We start from the raw sequence: 19,769 nt of genomic DNA on the forward strand, positions 1-19,769 counted from the left end.
TTAGATATCTGACTTCTCTAACAATAATAATGTTATAATTTTTTTTTTCATTAAGTCCTCCTTCTGTAATATCTCTCAGTGTTTCCTACTTCTCAATGAAAATTTACAAATTATCTTTCCAAGTACGGGAAAAGAAAACAACTCTGAAATATCTCTTCCTTAATCCTTACCACATTGATCAGAGAGCATATAAAAACCTCCTTCATTTATTGAACATGTTTTTATTGAATATCTTTTATTTTAGATATTTTAGAAAGTAAGCTTCAGGGATATAAAGATAATAAAGACAAAACTTCAGTCCCCAATGAATTTACCTAACATTCCTGGCTTCTGTCTCTGTTGCACAAATAAGTTGCTGAAAATGCTTCTATAATTTTCTTGCTTTAAAAGGCTGTAGAAATAAAAACTGCTTTATAGTAAATTTGTATTTTAGATTTGTATTTTGTGTCTAGTTTGTTTTTAACTTGAATGTCAATCAATTTTCCCATCTTTGATTATAAAATTTTAGTAAGGAGTACATAAGCCTATGAATTAGTCTTAATATAATTCTGAGGATAACCAATGCCAATAAGGGTTTTTTTATGATAATGGTTTTAGTAATATAAATTGTGCCTCACATTAATAATGAAAATGTCGTGGCTCATTTCTGTATACTTTCTAGCATCCTCCCTAAACCAGTTACAGTAGATAATATTGTTTACATAAGGCATATCAGCCAGTTTAAATTTTTACCATCTGTATTTTGTCATTGAAAAATCAAATTTAATGAATAAATAATGGTGAACTCCTGTTATGAACCAAGCACCAAACTAGATACATTCACATCTATTGACATTTTTAGCCCTCACAAGGATAATGAGAAGTAGGCATCATTCTGTGCATGTTACAGTTGAGGAAATTAGTTTCAGTTAATTAAATGACTTGTCTAGATTCACTTGGCTTGTAATTCAAAGAAATTTAGTTGCACCCACACTATTAGACAATTGCTTTTTTTATGTTTATTTATTTTTGAAAGAAAGAGTATGGGCAGGGGAAGGGCAGAGAGAGAGGGAGACAGAATCCAAAGCAGTCTCCAGGCTCTGAACTGTCAGTACAGATCCTGACACAGGGCTTGAACTCAAGGACAATAAGATCATGACCTGAGCCTCAAGAACCTTGAGATCATGATCTGAGCTGAAATTGGATGCTTAACTGACTGAGCCACCCAGGAGCCCCTAGGCGATTGCTTTCTTAATTGCACTACGAGGTGGTAGTTAGTGGTGTGGTAATGTGATGAAACCAACTGATATATCCCATTAGTGTGTTGTTACACAGTCGTATAAATCAGATTTACTCTACTTCATCTAACTGATAACCATATAAATATTTTGTGAGAGTGATAACCACATATATATTCCTTATCCAGTTCAGACATCTGGCTAGAATGTGAAAATTGAGAAGAAAATCAAAGACAAGGTGAAGAAAGTGGTGAGAGTTTGGAAAGGGTAGTTTGTACCAGTGTGTGGCAGCAAACTAAATGGAAAGAACGAATGGAATAAGGTTTGATCAGATGAATGGATAGAATAGAAGAACACAGTTGACAGAAAAACAAAATGGATGCTTCAGGGAAGAAAAAGGAAGCAGAAGACAGAACAATTCACCATGAAAGGAGTTTTTCTGAGTATAATTATAGTGCCCTATCTAGTATTATGGTTTAATGGAAGAAAACCAAACAACTAGGCTACCTACTCTTAATTCCTTAGTGAAAAAGTATTTTAATTTCAGGTTTTTTGCTCTCAAAAACTCACTTTAACTGCTTATGTCTCCTACTTTTTCCAAGTAAGTCCACTCCTGTCCCACAGTTTCTGCATGGCTGACTTGACCTCTTTGTTCCGAAGCGTATAAATGAGGGGATTCATCATGGGGGTAATAACATTGTAGAGTACAGACACCATCTTGTCCACAGAAAAAGTGGAGAAGGGACGGGCATAGATGAAAATACAGGGTCCAAAGAAGAGTGTTACCACCATGAGGTGGGAGCCACAGGTGGAGAGTGCCTTTCGCCTTCCCTCCTTGGAGCGAATCTTGACCAGGATAGTGGAGTAGGAAGAAACCAGTACCACAAAGGAGCTGGTAGAGATCAACCCACTGTTAGATACCATTAGCAATTCAATGACAAAGGTGTCTGTACAGGCAAGTTTGATGACAGGGGGAACATCACAAAAGAAGTTGTCCACATGGTTTGGTCCACAAAAGGGCAGACGGATAGTGAGAATCGTCTGGACAGTAGAGTGCACAAATCCTCCCATCCAGGAGGCAGCTACCAACACACAGCATAATCCTCGACTCATGATAGTGGTATAATGCAGGGGGCGACAAATTGCAACATAGCGATCATAGGCCATCACTGTGAGCAGGAACATCTCAGCTGCCCCTACAAAATGCAGAAAGAAGAGCTGTGCAATGCATTGGTCATAGTGAATGAGCTTGTCATTATCAAGAAAGTCAGCCAGAAGCTTCGGAGTAGTTACTGTTGAATAACATAAGTCCAGGAAAGAGAGGTTGCCAAGAAGGAAATACATAGGTGATGAATTCAAATAGTTATCAGAGGCCACTGTGACCATGATGAGGACATTGCCTACCCAAGTGGACACATAGAAGAAAAGAAATAGTACAAATAGTCCTGCCTCAGTAGATGGTGTCTGCGAGAAGCCTGCCAGGACAAAGTCTGTCACCACCTCTGTTTGATTTTCATCCATTTGACCTGGCTCCCTGATCAAATAAATTAAACAAGACGCATTAGTAACATTGAAAGTGGGTGAGATATTTCACACAAAATACAAGAATCTTCTCATTTCAAAGGAGATATTTTTATCTAGGATATATCCTGGTTGATTAGAAGAAATTTGTTTCTCCTGAGCTGATATTGAATATATATTCTCAAATAGTTCCAACTTTAAGACAATGATGCAGTGTCCAAGATATCTTGGAGCATGAAGGTCTACAGCCTTTAACTTTAACTTGATGCATCTCTGTCTCCCATTAATCAGTATTTTCCTTCTCTTTTCATTTTTACATTCAGTCACAAGATGTAAGTTAACATTTCCCTGAAATATTAATTTTTAATAAAAATCTTCAGGAAAAAACCTTGAAGGTAGAATTTAAGATTCTGGTGAACAGGCATTAGGATTTGTAGAGGTTTTAATTTAGGATGGGAAGTTGACTATGTAGATGGTTAGGCTACTATAATAACCCTGTACCCTTTTCTGTCAGCATAACTCTTATGGGGCTCTACTCTGTGCAAACGAGTGTAGGAAGGATCAGGTTCCAGTTTGGGCTTATTGCTAGTTCATTGACCATTGCCTAAGTTTCCTGGATATCTGCCTGTATGTAATACATTTCTGTTCAGCTTATTATTGTGTATAATTCATTTCTCATATTAAGTCATAGCTGTGGGCACAAGTTATGCCCTTCATTATATAAATAGAATGATAAAAGGGTAATTTATACGTTCAGGTGACTCCCTCTTTTGTCCTATCAACTTGAGTACAAGGAAATTACTTCCCTGCAATAAAAGAATTAGCATTTCAGGGAGTATATATGTGTTTGTGTTTTTTATGCATTTATGTGAGCAATGGCTGTAAGGTGCTACCGCATGAGATGAAATAGGTGATAGTCCTATGAGGAATGTGGGGGCTCATGATAGCTGCTGTTGACTCAAATTCTACAGTTCTACAACACAGAGAACTATTTTTATCAAATAAGGGACATAATAATTTAAAGTTTGGATATTGGTGAATTTTCTTTATCTCATCATAGTTTATGTATCCTCTATAAACTAAATATATATAGGCAATTCAATAAGAATAGTTTTGAAAAATTAATTTCAAACTATATAAAGTTTAGTTTAAACAAAATTTACATATGTCAGTAGAAATGTACTCTCTAACAATTATAAATATCAAAAAATAATATGAAGAAAAATCCAGAAATGTAAATATTATTTTGTTAAAATGCTGTTTGCAAAAAGATACATTAACCTGAGAAAATGATTACATTAAAAAGGGAAAAAGACACCAAAGTACATTCAAAATATGACAAAATCTATATATACAGAAAAGTAAAGCTATAAGCAACTAGATTAAAGGTAAAGGCAACAAAATCTTTATAAATGTTGACTTTTATAGCTGGGCTTTTCTTTTTACTTATTAGTAGTTTCAAATTTGCTATAATATTTATGTATAAATACTAGTTTATTATGTATTATGATAAATACATAAACTTTCTGTGAATTTGTGTGGTTGTGCATATCCACAGGTCTTAGGACTTACTATTTTATTTTTATATGAAAATTCTGATGTTTGGAGTTTGTTCTTTTTCTACAACTTAGTTATTATTAATTTATAATTACTAAATTTCAGATAAAAATTCCTCTTGATTATAATTCATGTAACTTTTTTTGAGAGTAATAGTTGTTGCTTACATGTACAACCTCAGATTTATGAAAAATAGGTTTTCAATAATGGAGTTGGTTTGCAAGAAGTGTTTTACTATTTAATTTTTCATGTTTAAAAATTTTTTCTGATTACAAAAATAATGCTTATTGCTGAAATTTAGAAACATGAAAAACATGAAGAAAACAATCATTCAACACCAAAAGGGAAGCACTATTAACTTTAACTAGTCATATATTCTTAAAACCTTTTTTAAATGCATTACTTAATTTATATAATTGATGTATTACTATATATTCAATGTGATGTGTTACTTTAAAATAACATAATTATTATTAAATACTGGTTTTGCAAGTGCTACAGATGACAGGAGCATGAAAAAGCTTTCAGTATAATGGACTTTAGTGTTACACACCTCTGTCTGTAACGTGTAGATTCTTAGGTCCTGCAGTCGCACACATCTGGCATGCTACACTACAGAGCCATCCTAGACATGATAGAACCAAGATGATAAATAAATTAGATGGAACTCCCTGGTTTCACGGACCATCATTAGGAAATTTTGATGTTTAGGGATTTAGGGATTCGGATACTTGCAGTCAAAGCACAAAGGGAATCATTAAAAAATTTGAATCACAACCTTCTGCCAGAAATTATGTAACTCAGAAATATGTTGTTGGGGGATGATAATAGGGTGTGAAGGGAAAAGCCAATGGATAGGAAAGAGAATTTAAAACAAAGATATGTTGTATGGAAACCAATTTGTCAATAAATTTCATATAAAAAAATAATAAAAATATAAAACAAAGATATGATAGTTAGAATACTGTCAGCTGGGTTATGTTGGGAAGTAAGTGTTCCCAGCCCTGAATATTCCAGTTGATGGGAAGGATAATGGAACATTAAGCAAGTTCGGCTGCAGGTGCCTTGCCAAAAACAGTACACCTTTGCTTTCATGACTTCCTCCATATGGAGAAATCAGAGAAATTAGAAAATATTCTCTAATCAGAATTTTTGACTTTAGATTTTATCTTATTTTTCTAAATTACAGAAATATGTCAAGTAATAAACATCCCCCTTTCTTTCACTTCCACTTCTCTACCACTGTGTGGGGTGGGAAAGAGAGAGAGCAAGAGACAGAAGAGAGAAGAAATTCTTGGATATGCTTACATGTAATATATGTAGCTCTAACTCCTTTTTTAACTGATACATGATATTTTTTAAAAGTGTATGCAGTGATAAAATACTCTTGATAGCATGTAGATCATGAATCATTTTATTACTATTACAAATAATGCTGCAATAAACAATGTTGATCCATAGACATTTATTATTTGTAAGGGACAGAGGCCTGAAAGTGAAGTTTCTGAGGCAGTTATTGACAGAATTTTTTTTCTCCCCACATTTCTGTACTACTATATACTCCCCTGAAGAACATACATGGTGTTAATTTCACACTATTCAACCCTGGATAATATCAGCCATTACTGTTATTTAACTTTAATTTTGCAAATGTGATGAGTAAAAATGATACCTTGTTATCTTAATTTGTATTTGCCTTAGCAGTGTGAATGATCATTTTTTAAGGATTTTTTCAGTTACATATTTTTCTTCTGAAGATTCCATGTTCGTGTTGTCACTTTGCTTACTGTTTATTATGTTTTCATTACTAATATACAGAGGTTCTCTAGATTTCAAAGATATTACATGATGCAAATGCTTGAAATATTTACTTTTGTATAAATTTACAATTAATCAAATTTATACTTATGTAAACTTACAACCAAATGGAAAAATAGAATGTTAACAGTTCTTCAAATATACATCCTTATTCTACCTTCTCAGGTGGTAACCCCTGCAGTTAGCTTTTTTTTTTTGTTTTAACTTCTATCATCTTAAATTTTGCACTTCACCTAAATGGGATTATATGATACATGATCTCTGTGTATTTGATTACTTATACTATGTGAAGTTTATCCAAACTATTACGTTTATCAGCATTTGTACATTTTTGTTGTCAATGAGTTGCATTATTGCTTCCATTGCATGAACATACCCGTAATTTATTTACACATGACTCTGTTGTTGGACATTTGGATGGTTTCTCATTTTTGTAAGATAAAAATACAATTGTTATGACCCTTCCTGTACATGTTTTTTAAAGGACATAACACTCATTTCTGTTGGATGTTATATTAAGTAGAACTTTTTAATCTTAGAGTAGATACTGGTTTAATATAAGAAACTGTGAAACATTCTTCATATGTGATTGTTCTGATGTATAATCTCACCAGCATTGTAAGTGAGTTTCTGTAGCTCCACAGCCTCTTCAACACTTGTTATTATCCATCTTTAAAAAATATATATTGTAGCCATTCTGCTGGGTGTGGGGTGGTATCTAATTGTAGCTTAACTTGCACATTCTTGATAAGTAATGATAGGGAACACATTTTTCATGTGGAAAAATTTTTTGCTCAAAATTTTTATCTAAAATTGTTTTGAGGGGCACCTGGGTAGCTCAGTCAGTTAAGTGTCCGACTTCTGCTCAGTTCATGATCTCGCAGTTTGTGAGTTTAAGCCCTGCATTAGGCTCTATGCTGACAGCTCAGAGCCTGGATCCTGCCTCCGATTCTGTGTCTCCTTCTCTCTCTGTTCTTCCCCGCTTGTGCTCTGTCTCTCAAAATAAATAAACATTTAGGGCGCCTGGGTGGCGCAGTCGGTTAAGCGTCCGACTTCAGCCAGGTCACGATCTCGCGGTCCGTGAGTTCGAGCCCCGCGTCAGGCTCTGGGCTGATGGCTCAGAGCCTGGAGCCTGCTTCCGATTCTGTGTCTCCCTCTCTCTCTGACCCTCCCCCGTTCATGCTCTGTCTCTCTCTGTCCCAAAAATAAATAAACGTTGAAAAAAAATTAAAAAAATAAATAAATAAATAAATAAATAAACATTTAAAAAATTAAAAAAATAAAATTATTTTGAGTATAATTTACGTACAATGTTACATTAGTTTCAGGTGTATAGCATAGTGATTCAGCTAGTCAGTATGGTATGCTATGCTCACAAGTGTAGCTGCTATCACCATACAAGGCTATTACAATACCATTGACTATATTCCCTATGCTGTACCTTCCATCTTCATGACTTGTTCATTCCATAACTGGAAGTGTGTGCCTCCCATTCTTCATTCACCCATTTTGCCTATCATCCCATCCTTCTACCCTCTGACAACAGTTTGCTGTCTGTATTTAGGAGTCTGTTTCTGCCTTTTGTTTGGAAATCTTTTTCATGAAGTCTCCATTGAAGTTTTTTTGCTCAGTTGTTAATGGATCATGTGCATTATTTTATTGCCTTACACAAATTTTTTTGTATAATGTATAATCAAATCCTTTGTTGGATATATGTTTTTCAGTGATATAATCATTTCTTGGTGTATTTTAGTTAGCAAAAGTTCTTTAATGATTTTAAGGTTTTTTTTTTATATGGTTAAAAACATTTCTGTTTTAAGAAATTGTCTCTCTTAAAGTCATAAAAATATTCTCTTTTTTATAAACTAGATGCTTAAATATTTTAGCTTTCACATTTAGGAATATGATCTATTTTAAATTAGTTTTTTGTGGGTGGTATGAGGTAGGGCATCAAGTTTTCTTTTCTTCCATGTAGTCGTTCAGTTGACCTAAAACATTTGTTAAAAAGACCATTAATATCCCATTGGATTGCAATGGAGGCTATGTGATAAATAACATGACTGTGTATGTATGGGCCTCCATTTTAATCTGCTGCATTATATTTCTGCTCTTTGGTAATAGAGTACTGTCCTAATCATGCTAGGCTTTATATTAAATCTTGATAACTGATAGTATAAATCATACCTCTTTGTTCTATCATGTGTCTTAGTGTATTCTAGGTCCTATGCATTTTCACCTACATTTGAGAATCAACATCTCAATATTTTAAAACATACTAATAAGGATATTGATTGGGGTTTTAATATATCCATACACCAGTTTCATAACAATTGCCATATAACAGCATTGAGTGTTGTGATACATGAACATGATAAATCTCTTCATTTAATTTCCCTCAGTTGAGTGTTTCAGTATTCAGCGTAAACGTCTTGTATCATTTTTTGTTAGATTTTTTTCATCTTTATGACATTTTTGAACTACTGTCAATTTTTTCTTTTATAGATTGGTTGTAGCAACTTCACTAAATTCACATAGCATAGATGTTACATTAAATCTGTAGATCACTGTGAGTAGTGTGGACATCTTAACAATATTGTCTTCCAATCCATTAATGTAGGATATATTTACATTTATTTGTGCCTATAATTTCTTTAATAAATTTTTGTATTTTTAAGTGTACAAGTCGTTTATCTCCTTGGTTATATTTATTCCAAAGTATTTTTTGATGCTATTGTAAATGAAATTAATTTTAAAATTTCCTTCTTGGACTCTTTATTGTTAGTATATAGAAATGCAACTGATGTCTTAGTTTGTATTTAAATTTCAGTTAGTTATACAGTGTAATATTGGTTTCAGGTCTACAATTTAGTGATTCAACACTCACACCATTCTGTGCTCACCACAAGTGCAACACATTTTTTTGTGTTGATTTTGTGTCATGCAACTGTGCTGAATTTGTTAGTTCTAACATTTGTTTTGATGAAATCTTTATGATTTTCTGCATATAAGATCATGTAGTCTACAAGCAGATAATTTTATTTCTTCCTTTATGTATGGATACCTTTTATCTCTCCTTCTTGCATAATTGCTCTGGGTAGTACTTCCAACATTATGTTGAATAGAAGTGATGGGAATGGGCATTCTTGCTTATTTCTGATCTAGAGAAGAAGCTTTTAGTGTTTCACTATTGTAATGTTAGCTGTGGCTTTTCATAAATGTTGTATTGAGGTACTTCTTCTATTCCTATTCCTTGTTTTTGTTTTTAATTTTTATGTATTTTTATTATTGATGTATAATTGACATACACTATTGTATTACTGTGAGATTTCAACATCTTGATTCAACAATTCTGTACATTACTCACTGTTTACCAGAATAAGTGTAGTCACCATCTGTCACAATTATAATATTATTGATTATATTCCTTAAGCTATACCTTTCATCCGCATCACAATTATTTTATAACTGGAAGTTTCTACTTCTTAATCTCCTTCATCTGTTTTACCTATCCACCACCCACTTCTCTCCTGGCAGCCACTAGTTCTGAGTATTTAAGAGTCTGTTTTTTTGTCTATTTCTGTGGTTTTTAAGTTTTCACATATAAGTGGAATCATATGGTATTTGTCCTTGTCTAACTTATTTTACTTAGCACGGTACCCCCTGGGTCCATCCATGTTGTCACAAATGGCAATCTTTCATTTTTATGAATCATTTCATTTTTATGGCCAATACAAACACACACACACACACACACACACACACACACACACACACACGTTCATCTATTGATAGACACTTGGGTTGCTTCCATGTCTTGGCTATTGTAAAGAATACTGAAGTGAATATAGGGATACCTGTATCTTTTCAAGTTAGTGTTTTTGTTTTCTTTGGATAAATACCCAGAAGTGAAATTACTAGATCATGTGATAGTTCTATGTTTAATTTTGTGAGGAAACGCCATGCTGTTTTCCATAGTGGCTGCACCAATTTACATTCCCAGCAACAGTGCATGAGGATTCCCTTTTCTCCATATCCTCTCCAACACTTACTATTCTTGTCTTTTTTTTTTTTTTGGCCATCTTAACGATCTTTATTTTTTTTTTTTGTATTTTATCATTTCTTTTTTTTTTTATGAAATTTATTGACAAATTGGTTTCCATACAACACCCAGTGCTCATCCCAAAAGGTGCCCTCCTCAATACCCATCACCCACCCTCCCCTCCCTCCCACCCCCCAAAAGTCTGCTAGAACTGATACATGAATTCAGCAAAGTTGCAGGATACAAAATCAATGTCCAGAAATCAGTTGCATTCTTATACACTAACAATGAAGCAACAGAAAGACAAATAAAGAAAATGATCCCATTCACAATTGCACCAAGAAGCATAAAATACCTAGGAATAAATCTAACCAAAGATGTAAAGGATCTGTATGCTGAAAACTATAGAAAGCTTATGAAGGTAATTGAAGAAGACTTAAAGAAATGGAAAGACATTCCCTGCTCATGGATTGGAAAAATAAATATTGTCAAAATGTCAATACTACCCAAAGCTATCTACACATTCAATGCAATCCCAATCAAAATTGCACCAGCATTCTTCTCGAAATTAGAACAAGCAATCCTAAAATTCATATGGAACCACAAAAGGCCCCGAATAGCCAAAGGAATTTTGAAGAAGACCAAAGCAGGAGGTATCACAATCCCAGACTTTAGCCTCTACTACAAAGCTGTCATCATCAAGACAGCATGGTATTGGCACAAAAACAGACACACAGACCAATGGAATAGAATAGAAACCCCAGAACTAGACCCACAAACGTATGGCCAACTCATCTTTGACAAAGCAGGAAAGAACATCCAATGGAAAAAAGACAGCCTCTTTAACAAATGGTGCTGGGAGAACTGGACAGCAACATGCAGAAGGTTGAAACTAGACCATATTCTTGTCTTTTTGATGCTAGCCATTCCAGCGAGTATGTAGTGGTATCTCATTGTGGTTTTGATTTGCATTTCCCTGATGATTAGTGATGTTGAGCATCTCTTCCTGTGTCTTTTGGACATCTGTATGTCTTTTCTGGAGACCTGCTTTTTCAAATCTTCTCCTGTATTATTTTGTTGTTGTTGTTTGCTGTGGAGTGTTATGTGTTCTTTATATATTTTTGATATCAACCCTTTATTAGATATATTGTTTATAAATATCTTCTTCTATTCTGGAGCTTGCTTGGTCATTTTCTTGGTGGTTTCCTTCACTGTACAAAATCTTTTTAATTTGATGTAGTCCCATTTATTTTTGCTTTTGTTGCTCTTGCTTGAAGAGACAGATCTAAACAAATTTTGCTAAGACTAATCTCAAAGAGCTTACTGCCTATGTTTTGTTCAGTTTTATGGTTTTAAGGCTTTCATTTAAATCTTTAATGTATTTGAATTTATTTGTATATATGCTATAGGTGGTTCAATTTCATTCCATCTAATTTTCTTAACATGATTTATTGAAGACTATCTTTTCCTTATTGTATGTTCTTGCCTCCTTTGTCATAGATTGATTGACTAGATAAGCATGGGTTTATTTTGGGGCTCTCTATTCTGTTCACATATTCATATATATATATGAAATTTATTGACAAATTGGTTTCCATACAACACCCAGTGCTCTTCCCAAAAGGTGTGGGGCTCTCTATTCTGTTCCCTTGATCTATGTATCTATTTTTGTGCCAATGCCATACTATCTAATTATGGCATCTCTGGGAGTATATCTTGAAATTTGGGATTCTGATACCTCCAGCTTGGTTCTTTATCAAGATTGTTTGACTTTTAAGAGTCTTTCTTGATGCCTTACAAATTTTATTATTGTTTGTTCTAGTTCTATGAAAAATTCCACTGGTATTTTGATAGGGATTGCTTTAAATGTGTAGACTGCATTGGAAAGTATGGACATTTTAACAGTATTATTCTTATTGTTAGCACAACATAGCTTTCCATTTATTTGTGTCATCTTCAATATTTCATCAGTGTCTTATAGTTTTCAGAATACAGGTCTTTAACCTCCTTGAATAAAATTATTCCTAAATATTTTATTATTATTGATGAAGTAGTAAATGCGGTAGTATTTTTCTTTTTTTCTGATAGGTTGTTATTAGTGTACATAAACACAACAGACTTCTGTATATTAATCTTGTATCCTGCAGCCCTACTGCATTCATTTATTGTGATAAATTTTTGGTGCAGTCGTTAGGATTCTCTCTATATAGTATTATGCCATTTACAAACAGTGACAGTTTTACTTCCTTTCCAATTTGGATGTCCTTTATTTCTTTTTCTTGTCTAATTTCTGTGTCTAGGATTTTCAGTACTCTGTTGAATGGAGTGGCGAGAGTGGCTCTCCTTATCTTATTCCTGATCTTATAGGAAAAGCTGAACTATTGTGTATGATGATAGCTGTAGGTTTGTCATATGTGGCCTTTATATGTTAAGGTATGCTCCCACTGTACCCACTTGTTGTGAGTTTTTATCATAAATGGATATCCAATTTTGTCAGATGCTTTTCTGCATCCATTGAGATGATCATATGATTTTTATCCTTCATTTTGTTAATGTGATGTATCACAATGACTGATTTGCCGATATTAAGCCATCTTTGTATCCTTGGAATGAAGGATGGTTTGTCCTGGTATATGATGCTTTTAATGTATTGTTGAATGTGATTTGCTGGTATTTTGTTGAGAATTTTTGCATCTATGTTCATCAGTGATAATGGCCTGTATTTTTCTTTTCTTTTTTGAAGTGTGTTTGTTTATTTTTGGTATCAGCTGTAAATGATCACTTGTAAATGTTGGCTTTGTAAAATGGGTTTGGAAGTGTTCATTCCTCTTTGGTTTTTAGGAATAATGTGAGGAGGATAAATAGTAACTCTTCTTTAAATGTTTGGTAGAATTCACTTGTGAAGCCATATCAACCTGAACTTTTGTCTGTTGGGAGTTTTTTGATTGATTCAATTTCACTACTAGTAATTAGACTATCCAGATTTTCTATTTCTTCATAATTAACTCTTGAAAGATTATGTGTTTCTAAGAATGTATTCACTTACAGATTCTCTAATTTGTTGGTGTATAGTTGTTTACAATATTCTCTGATGATTAAGAAATACAATTTATATTTGTGGAATATATTTTTGTGGAATCATTTATAACTTTTTATCTTTCATTTCTGATTGTTTTTTCTTGATTAGCCTGGCTAAAATTTTATTGATTTGGGTTTTTTTTTTTTCAAAAATCCAGCTTACAGTTTCACTGATCTTTTTATTGTTTTTAAATCTCCATTTATTTCTGCTCTGATATTTATTATTTTCTTCCTTTTATTGACTTGGGGCATTGTCTGTTCTTTTCCTAGTTTTTTTTTTTAATTGTAGAGCTAGATTGTTGGGTGCCTGGGGGGCTCGGTTGGTTAAGCAACTGTCTTTGGCTCGGGTCATGATCTCATGGGTGGTGAGTTTGAGCCCTGTATTGGGCTCTGTGCTCATAGCTCAGAGCCTGGAGCCTGCTTCATATTCTGTGTCTCCCTCTATCTCTGCCCCTCTCCTCCTCGTGTTCTCTCTCTCTCTCTCTCTCTCAAAAAAAAAAAAAACAGTTATATTGTTTATCTGAGATTTTTCTCATTTCTTTTTTTAAAAAATGTTTTATTATTTATTTTTGAGAGAGAGAGAGAGAGAGAGCATGAGCAGGGTAAGAGCAGAGAGAGAGGGAGATACAGAATCTGAAGCCCGCTCCAAGCTCTGAGCTGGCAGCACAGAGCCCAACGCGAGGCCTGAACCCACAGACTGCGAGATCATGACCTGAGCTGAAGTCAGACACTTAACAGACTGAGCCACCCAGGCGCCCCAGATTTTTCTTATTTCTTGAAGTAGGTCTGTATCACTATGAACTTCCCTCTTAAAACAGCTTTTGCTGTGTCCCAAACATTTTGGATTGTTGTATTTCCATTTTTATTTAATTTCCTTTTTGATTTCTCATTGTTCTATTGGTTGTTATGTAACATGTTTAATCTCCATGTTTTGTTTTGTTTTGTTTTCCAGTTTTCTTGTAATTAATTTTTATTTGCATACTTTTGTGGTCAGAAAAGAGGCTTGATAGAATTTCAGTTTTCTTAAATTGAGACTTATTTTGTGGTCTAATATATGATCAGTTCTTTAGAATGTCTCATGTGCATTTGAAAAGAACCTGCATTCTTCTGTTTTGGGGTGGAATTATCTGTATATGTATCTATTAGGTCCATCTAGCCTAATGTGTCCTTTAAGGCTATTGTTTCTTATTGATATTATGTCTGGATAATCTCTCCACTCACATGAGTAGAGTAAAGCCCTCTATAGTTGTTTGCTATCTATTTCTCCTGTTATGGCTGTTGATATTTGCTTTATATATTTAGGTCCTACTGTGTTGGTTTACAGCTAGCTGTTACATCCTCTTGTTAGAAAGATTCTTTTGTCATTATGCAATGTCTTTCTTTGTCTCTTTTTATACTCTTTGTTTTAAAGTCTGTTTTATCTGATATAAGTTTTGCTATCCTACTTTCTTCTTATTCCCATTTGCATGGTAATCTTTTTCTATCTCTTCCCTTTCCATCTATGAATGACCTTAAGGCTTAAAGTGAGTCTCTTGTAGGCAGCATATACAGGGGTCTTGTTTTTGTATCCATTTAGTCATCCATGTCTTTTGATTGGAGAATTTAGTACATTTCCATGTAATTATTGATAGGTATCTATTTATTGCCATTTTGTTAATTGTGTACTCGCTGTTTTTGTAGTTCTTCTCTGGTCCTTTTTTCTTCTCTTTCTCTCTTCCCTTGTATTTTGATTATTGTTTTTAGTATTTAATCCTTTTTATTTTCTGTATTAACTATATGTTTTTCTTTGTAGTTGCTGTAAGGTTCATATATGATATCTTATGTATATAAGTCTCTTGTAAATTAATTTTGAACACATCTCAAAGGTTTATATTTTACTCCCTTCGCATATTTTATTTTGTTGATGATGCATTTATCACTTTGTTTTATATGTATTTTAACTAATTGTGTTTTTAATAAATTCTCCTACTTCTGTTTTTACCCTTCATACTAGCTTTGTAAGTGGTTGATCCACACATTTGTTATTTACCTTTTCCAGTCAGATTTTTACTTTCATGTTTTCTCATTATTAATTAGTATTTGTATTTTTAGCTTAGAGAAGTTTCTTTAACATTTCTTGTGAGGCTGGTTTATTGGTAATGGACTCCTTTAGCTTTTGGATATCTGGAAAACTGTTAATCTCTCCTTTAATTCTAAATGATAATCTTGATGGTTAGAGAATTCTTGGTCAGCAATTTTTTCCTTTCAGCACTTTGAATGTGTCATGGGTTTCCCCTCGGGCATGTAAAGCTTCTGCTGAAAAATCTGCTCATGGCCTTATGTAGTTTTCCTTGTATGTAGTATGTTGCTTTTGTCTTGCTGCTTTCAAGATTCTTTCTTTGCCCTTAACTTTTATCATTTTAATTATAATGTGGCTCAATGTTTTTCTCTTTGGGTTCATCTTGTGTTGAACTCTCTGGGCTTCCTGGAATTGGATGTCTGTTTTCTTCAGATTAGAGAAATTTTAATCCATTATTTCCCTTCTCCCACTGGGACCACTATGATGTTAATGTTATTCTGCTTGATGTTATTCCAGAGGTCCATTAAGTTATTCTCATTTCTTTGAATTCTCTTTTTTTTTTTTTTTGGATGCTGTCTAGGTGTTTTCCATTGCTTTGTCTTCCAGCTCACTGATTTTTGCTTCTCTTTCATCGATTCTGCTGTTGAAACCTTCTAGTGTATTTTTCAGTTCAGTTATAACTTCCATTTGGTACTTTATTGTATCTTCTCTCTTATTGAAGTTCTCCCTGTGTTCTTTAATTCTTCTGAGATTGGTGAACATCTTTATAGCCATTACTTTGAACTCATTATCAAGTAGGTTAACTCTGTTTTCTTAAGGTATTTTTCTGGGATTTGCCTTGTTTTTTATTTTGGAACATATTCCTCTGTCTCCTCATTTTGCTTGTCACTCTGCTGGTCTATATGTATTAGGTGAAGTGGCTACCTCTCTTAGTCTTGAAAGAATTATCTTTTTTAAAGTTTATTTATTTGTTTTGAGAGAGACAGAGGCAGCACAAATGGGGGAGGGACAGAGTGAGAGAGGGAGAGGGAAAGAATCCCAACTAGGCTTTGTGCTACCAGCACAGAACCTGATGCATGGCTCAAACCCACAAAACCATGAGATCATGACCTGAGCTGAAACCAAGTCAGATGCTTAACTGACTGAGCCACCCAAGAACCCCTTTAGGGACTTAACTTATGCATGAGCCACATGTGCCAGAAGTGCAGTCTCCCTTGATCACCAGAGCCAGGTACTCTGTGTGGGCTATGTGTTCCTGCCAGCTATGATAGGACCACATTGAGACACAATACTGCACAGGGAAGTCAGGGCTTGGGGCACCCACCTGGCAATTTTCAAAAGTGCCACTGCAGATGGGAAGTAGAATTTATGTCATTTGCTTTTCCCAATTGCAGCCTGGCTGCTGAATATAATGGGCAGGGCTCAGGGCACTCTCCCTGCCTTGCTTTACATATCATATCAAATGCTGAACAAGGATTGAACATACCAAATGCTTACCTATACTGGTTACAGCTAGCTCTCTGTGTAGGGTGGACAAAGGATATCCATTGCTAACTAGTAGGCTAGAGAGAAGGCACCAAAACTGCCACCTGTTGGGTGCTCCTACCGTAGTAATTTACAATGAGGTTGCAAAAATGATGTCAACCAGGGCTTGCATCCTGGATAAATCCCTTCAGGTTCTTGCCTCTCCAGTAGCTGTTTAAAGTTAGAAAGTGGGTCTCCCTTGCTTATGGACTAGGTGCTTTTCACTTTGGTGCTTTTGAACTGGATTGGAGAGTGGATGGGTTTGCATGCAAGCTCTTTAATACTGGGTATCCATTCTTTATGGTTCTATAATTCTCCTGGTTTTCATCACCATAGATTTCCAAAACTGGACATTTAGTCATCTTACATTTCCACTGTTGGACCCATCCACTGGAATGCCTGATATGGGGCACAATCCCTTTACTCCTTGAGGGAGAGTTTCCTAATTTTTTTATTTTTCTTAATTGTGGGATTACTGTATCTGGGGTGTAGTCCTGGGGAGGCTGTGACTCTCCTCTCCTACTCTTCTGGATGCCTCTCTTTTGTCTTTTGTTGTGAAGGCACTATTCATCTAATTCTCAGGCCTTTTTCAAAGGAAAATTATTCTCTGTGTGTAGTTGTAAATTTGTTGTGCCTGTGGGATGAGGTGTATAAAGGATCTTCCTATTCCACCATTTTTAATACCTTTCTCTCTCTCTCCTTCAGTTTTGAATGACAGTTTTGACTGATACAGTATTCGTGGTTGATAATTTGATAGTGGGGGTTTTATTGCTTCCTTTTTTTAAGCACTTTGAATATATCCCATCACTTTCCTGGGTTCTGAAAAGTAAATGATGAGAAGTCTGCTGATATTGTTATGGAAGCTCCCATGTATGTGATGAATTGCTTTTCTCTTTCTTCTTTGAAGATTTCTTTCTTTATTTTTGACTTTAGACAGTTTGGTTATAATGTGTCTCAATGTGGTTCTGTTCAGATTTACTTCAGTTCAAGTTATTTAAACTTCTGTATGTCCATCACTCTCCTCAGAGTTTTGGAAAATTTTGGCCATTATTTCATCAAATAAGCTAAGCCCCTTTGTCTCTCTCTTCTTCTTCCATGACCCCATAGACATATATTCATCCTCTTGCTGGTGTTTTATAAGGCCTTTTGTACCTTTGGTTCCATGATTTCAGATGACCCATCTTCCAGTTCCAGACTCTTTCTCCTACCTGTCAAATCTGATGTTCAACCCCTCTAATGAAATTTTTCACTTCAGTTTTTACAGTTTTCAACTCCAGAATTTTTGTTTGTTTTTTAAAAATTCTTTCTCTTTGTTGATATTCTCATTTTGTTCATCATTTTCCTGATTTTATTTAATTGTGTATCTGTCTTTTAGTTCATTGGGCATCTTTATAACAGTTATTTAAAAATTCTCTGTCAGGCAGTTCATAGATATGCCTTTTTTTTAGTATTCTAAGTTTTTTTTTTTTTTTCAACGTTTATTTATTTTTGGGACAGAGAGAGACAGAGCATGAACGGGCGAGGGGCAGAGAGAGAGGGAGACACAGAATCAGAAACAGGCTCCAGGCTCCGGGCTGTCAGCCCAGAGCCCGACGCGGGGCTCGAACTCACGGACCGCGAGATCGTGACCTGGCTGAAGTCGGACGCTTAACCGACTGCGCCACCCAGGCGCCCCTAGTATTCTAAGTTTTAAGGTTGATTCTTTTTTCAAAAGGAGATCACCAATCAACATGACGAGGGGTTCTAGGTCTTCTCAAACCTTTTCTGTTATCTTCCATCCCCTGGTATTGGTATGTGGAACTGCACCTTTACTGTGCCACTTGCCTCTGGTTTTGATTATTTCAAAACTGGCATTTTTCTCATTGGGGCTCCTTTATCAGTTTAAATGTAATTTTCCCTATGTTTGGTTTTTCTGAATTTTATTTTAATGCATTCCACATATTTAATTTATTCAGATTACTTAAAAATTTTTTAAATCTTCCTAAACAATTGAAAAAAAAGATCTTTTGATTCTATTTCCACCTTGCACTAACTTTTTCAAATATTTTAATATTTGGTATTATAAGTCCTATGATTTATTTTGCTTTTGAAAATTTTGTATCCATTATTTTTGTTTCCTGTTTTTTTTTAAACTTTTACATAGATTTTGGGCTTTTTCTTTTCAGTTTCCTCTCATTTAGTACCATTCTCCTCAAATAGCTTCCACTTAGCATCAAACTCTTAGGTGTCTCCTTGCTCAGAGACTTTCATTTCCTTTTTGTCTTTGATTAATTATAATGCTTTTTGTGTTTTACTATTAGACAATGATTTCGCCAATCATATCTGGTAAAGAGATTCTTCACCAAGTTAAGGAATTCCTTTTATTTCTGGATAATTTTGTGAAGAATGAAGTTCAGTTTTATCTATTGCCATCACTGGATTTATAACATGTTCCTATATTTTTCTCTATTAATTAGTGAATATTTATTTTAATATATGCTTTCAAATACACATAATGTTGGACCACTCTTAAATAACTTTTACTTGATCATATTCTATCATTTGGAATTTTTTATTATAGGGTATGGTTTAATTTGTATTAAGAATCTTTGTAACTCTGTTTATCATACCTAAAGGTTCAACAATTAGGGACTAATTATGTAAAATATTGTATAGCCACTTAATGCTAATGTTGTAGTATGGAACAGTTAAAAGATATTACCAAAGTGTTAATTAACTGAATAGGATATTTTCATGTCTTTCTTATTTTAAAAATTTTACTCATAGCTAAAGAATGCATATCTCAGTGTGGTAGTGAGCTTGGGCTGGGGCAAACAAGTTGGAGTTAAGATGATGAATAGTCTGAAACAAAAGGAGGGAATATTTAATATGTTTAAATGCACAGGCTCCTAATCTTTGTGTTAACCTATATTCCTTAGACTTTTCTGTAAGCTTAGAGCCAAGGCAAATGGCCAGA

The 19,769-nt window shown here is 34.3% G+C and overlaps 1 protein-coding gene across 1 annotated transcript; it reads right to left on the minus strand.

The window, feature by feature from the left end:
* Positions 1-1,805: 1,805 nt before the first annotated feature.
* LOC115517176 (olfactory receptor 4Q2) lies at positions 1,806-2,738 on the minus strand. The gene has a single exon (XM_030320294.1). It carries the CDS (start codon positions 2,736-2,738, stop codon positions 1,806-1,808), a length of 933 nt encoding a protein of 310 aa, XP_030176154.1.
* Between the last annotated feature and the right edge of the window lie 17,031 nt (positions 2,739-19,769).

This window comes from Lynx canadensis, chromosome B3 (genome assembly GCF_007474595.2).
Source record: "Lynx canadensis isolate LIC74 chromosome B3, mLynCan4.pri.v2, whole genome shotgun sequence".
Taxonomy (NCBI): domain Eukaryota; kingdom Metazoa; phylum Chordata; class Mammalia; order Carnivora; family Felidae; genus Lynx; species Lynx canadensis.

What these genes read in the sequence shown, in the direction of transcription:
- LOC115517176 (XM_030320294.1), bottom strand. Translation starts at nt 2,738, where the DNA reads ATGGATGAAAATCAAACAGAGGTGGTGACAGACTTTGTCCTGGCAGGC.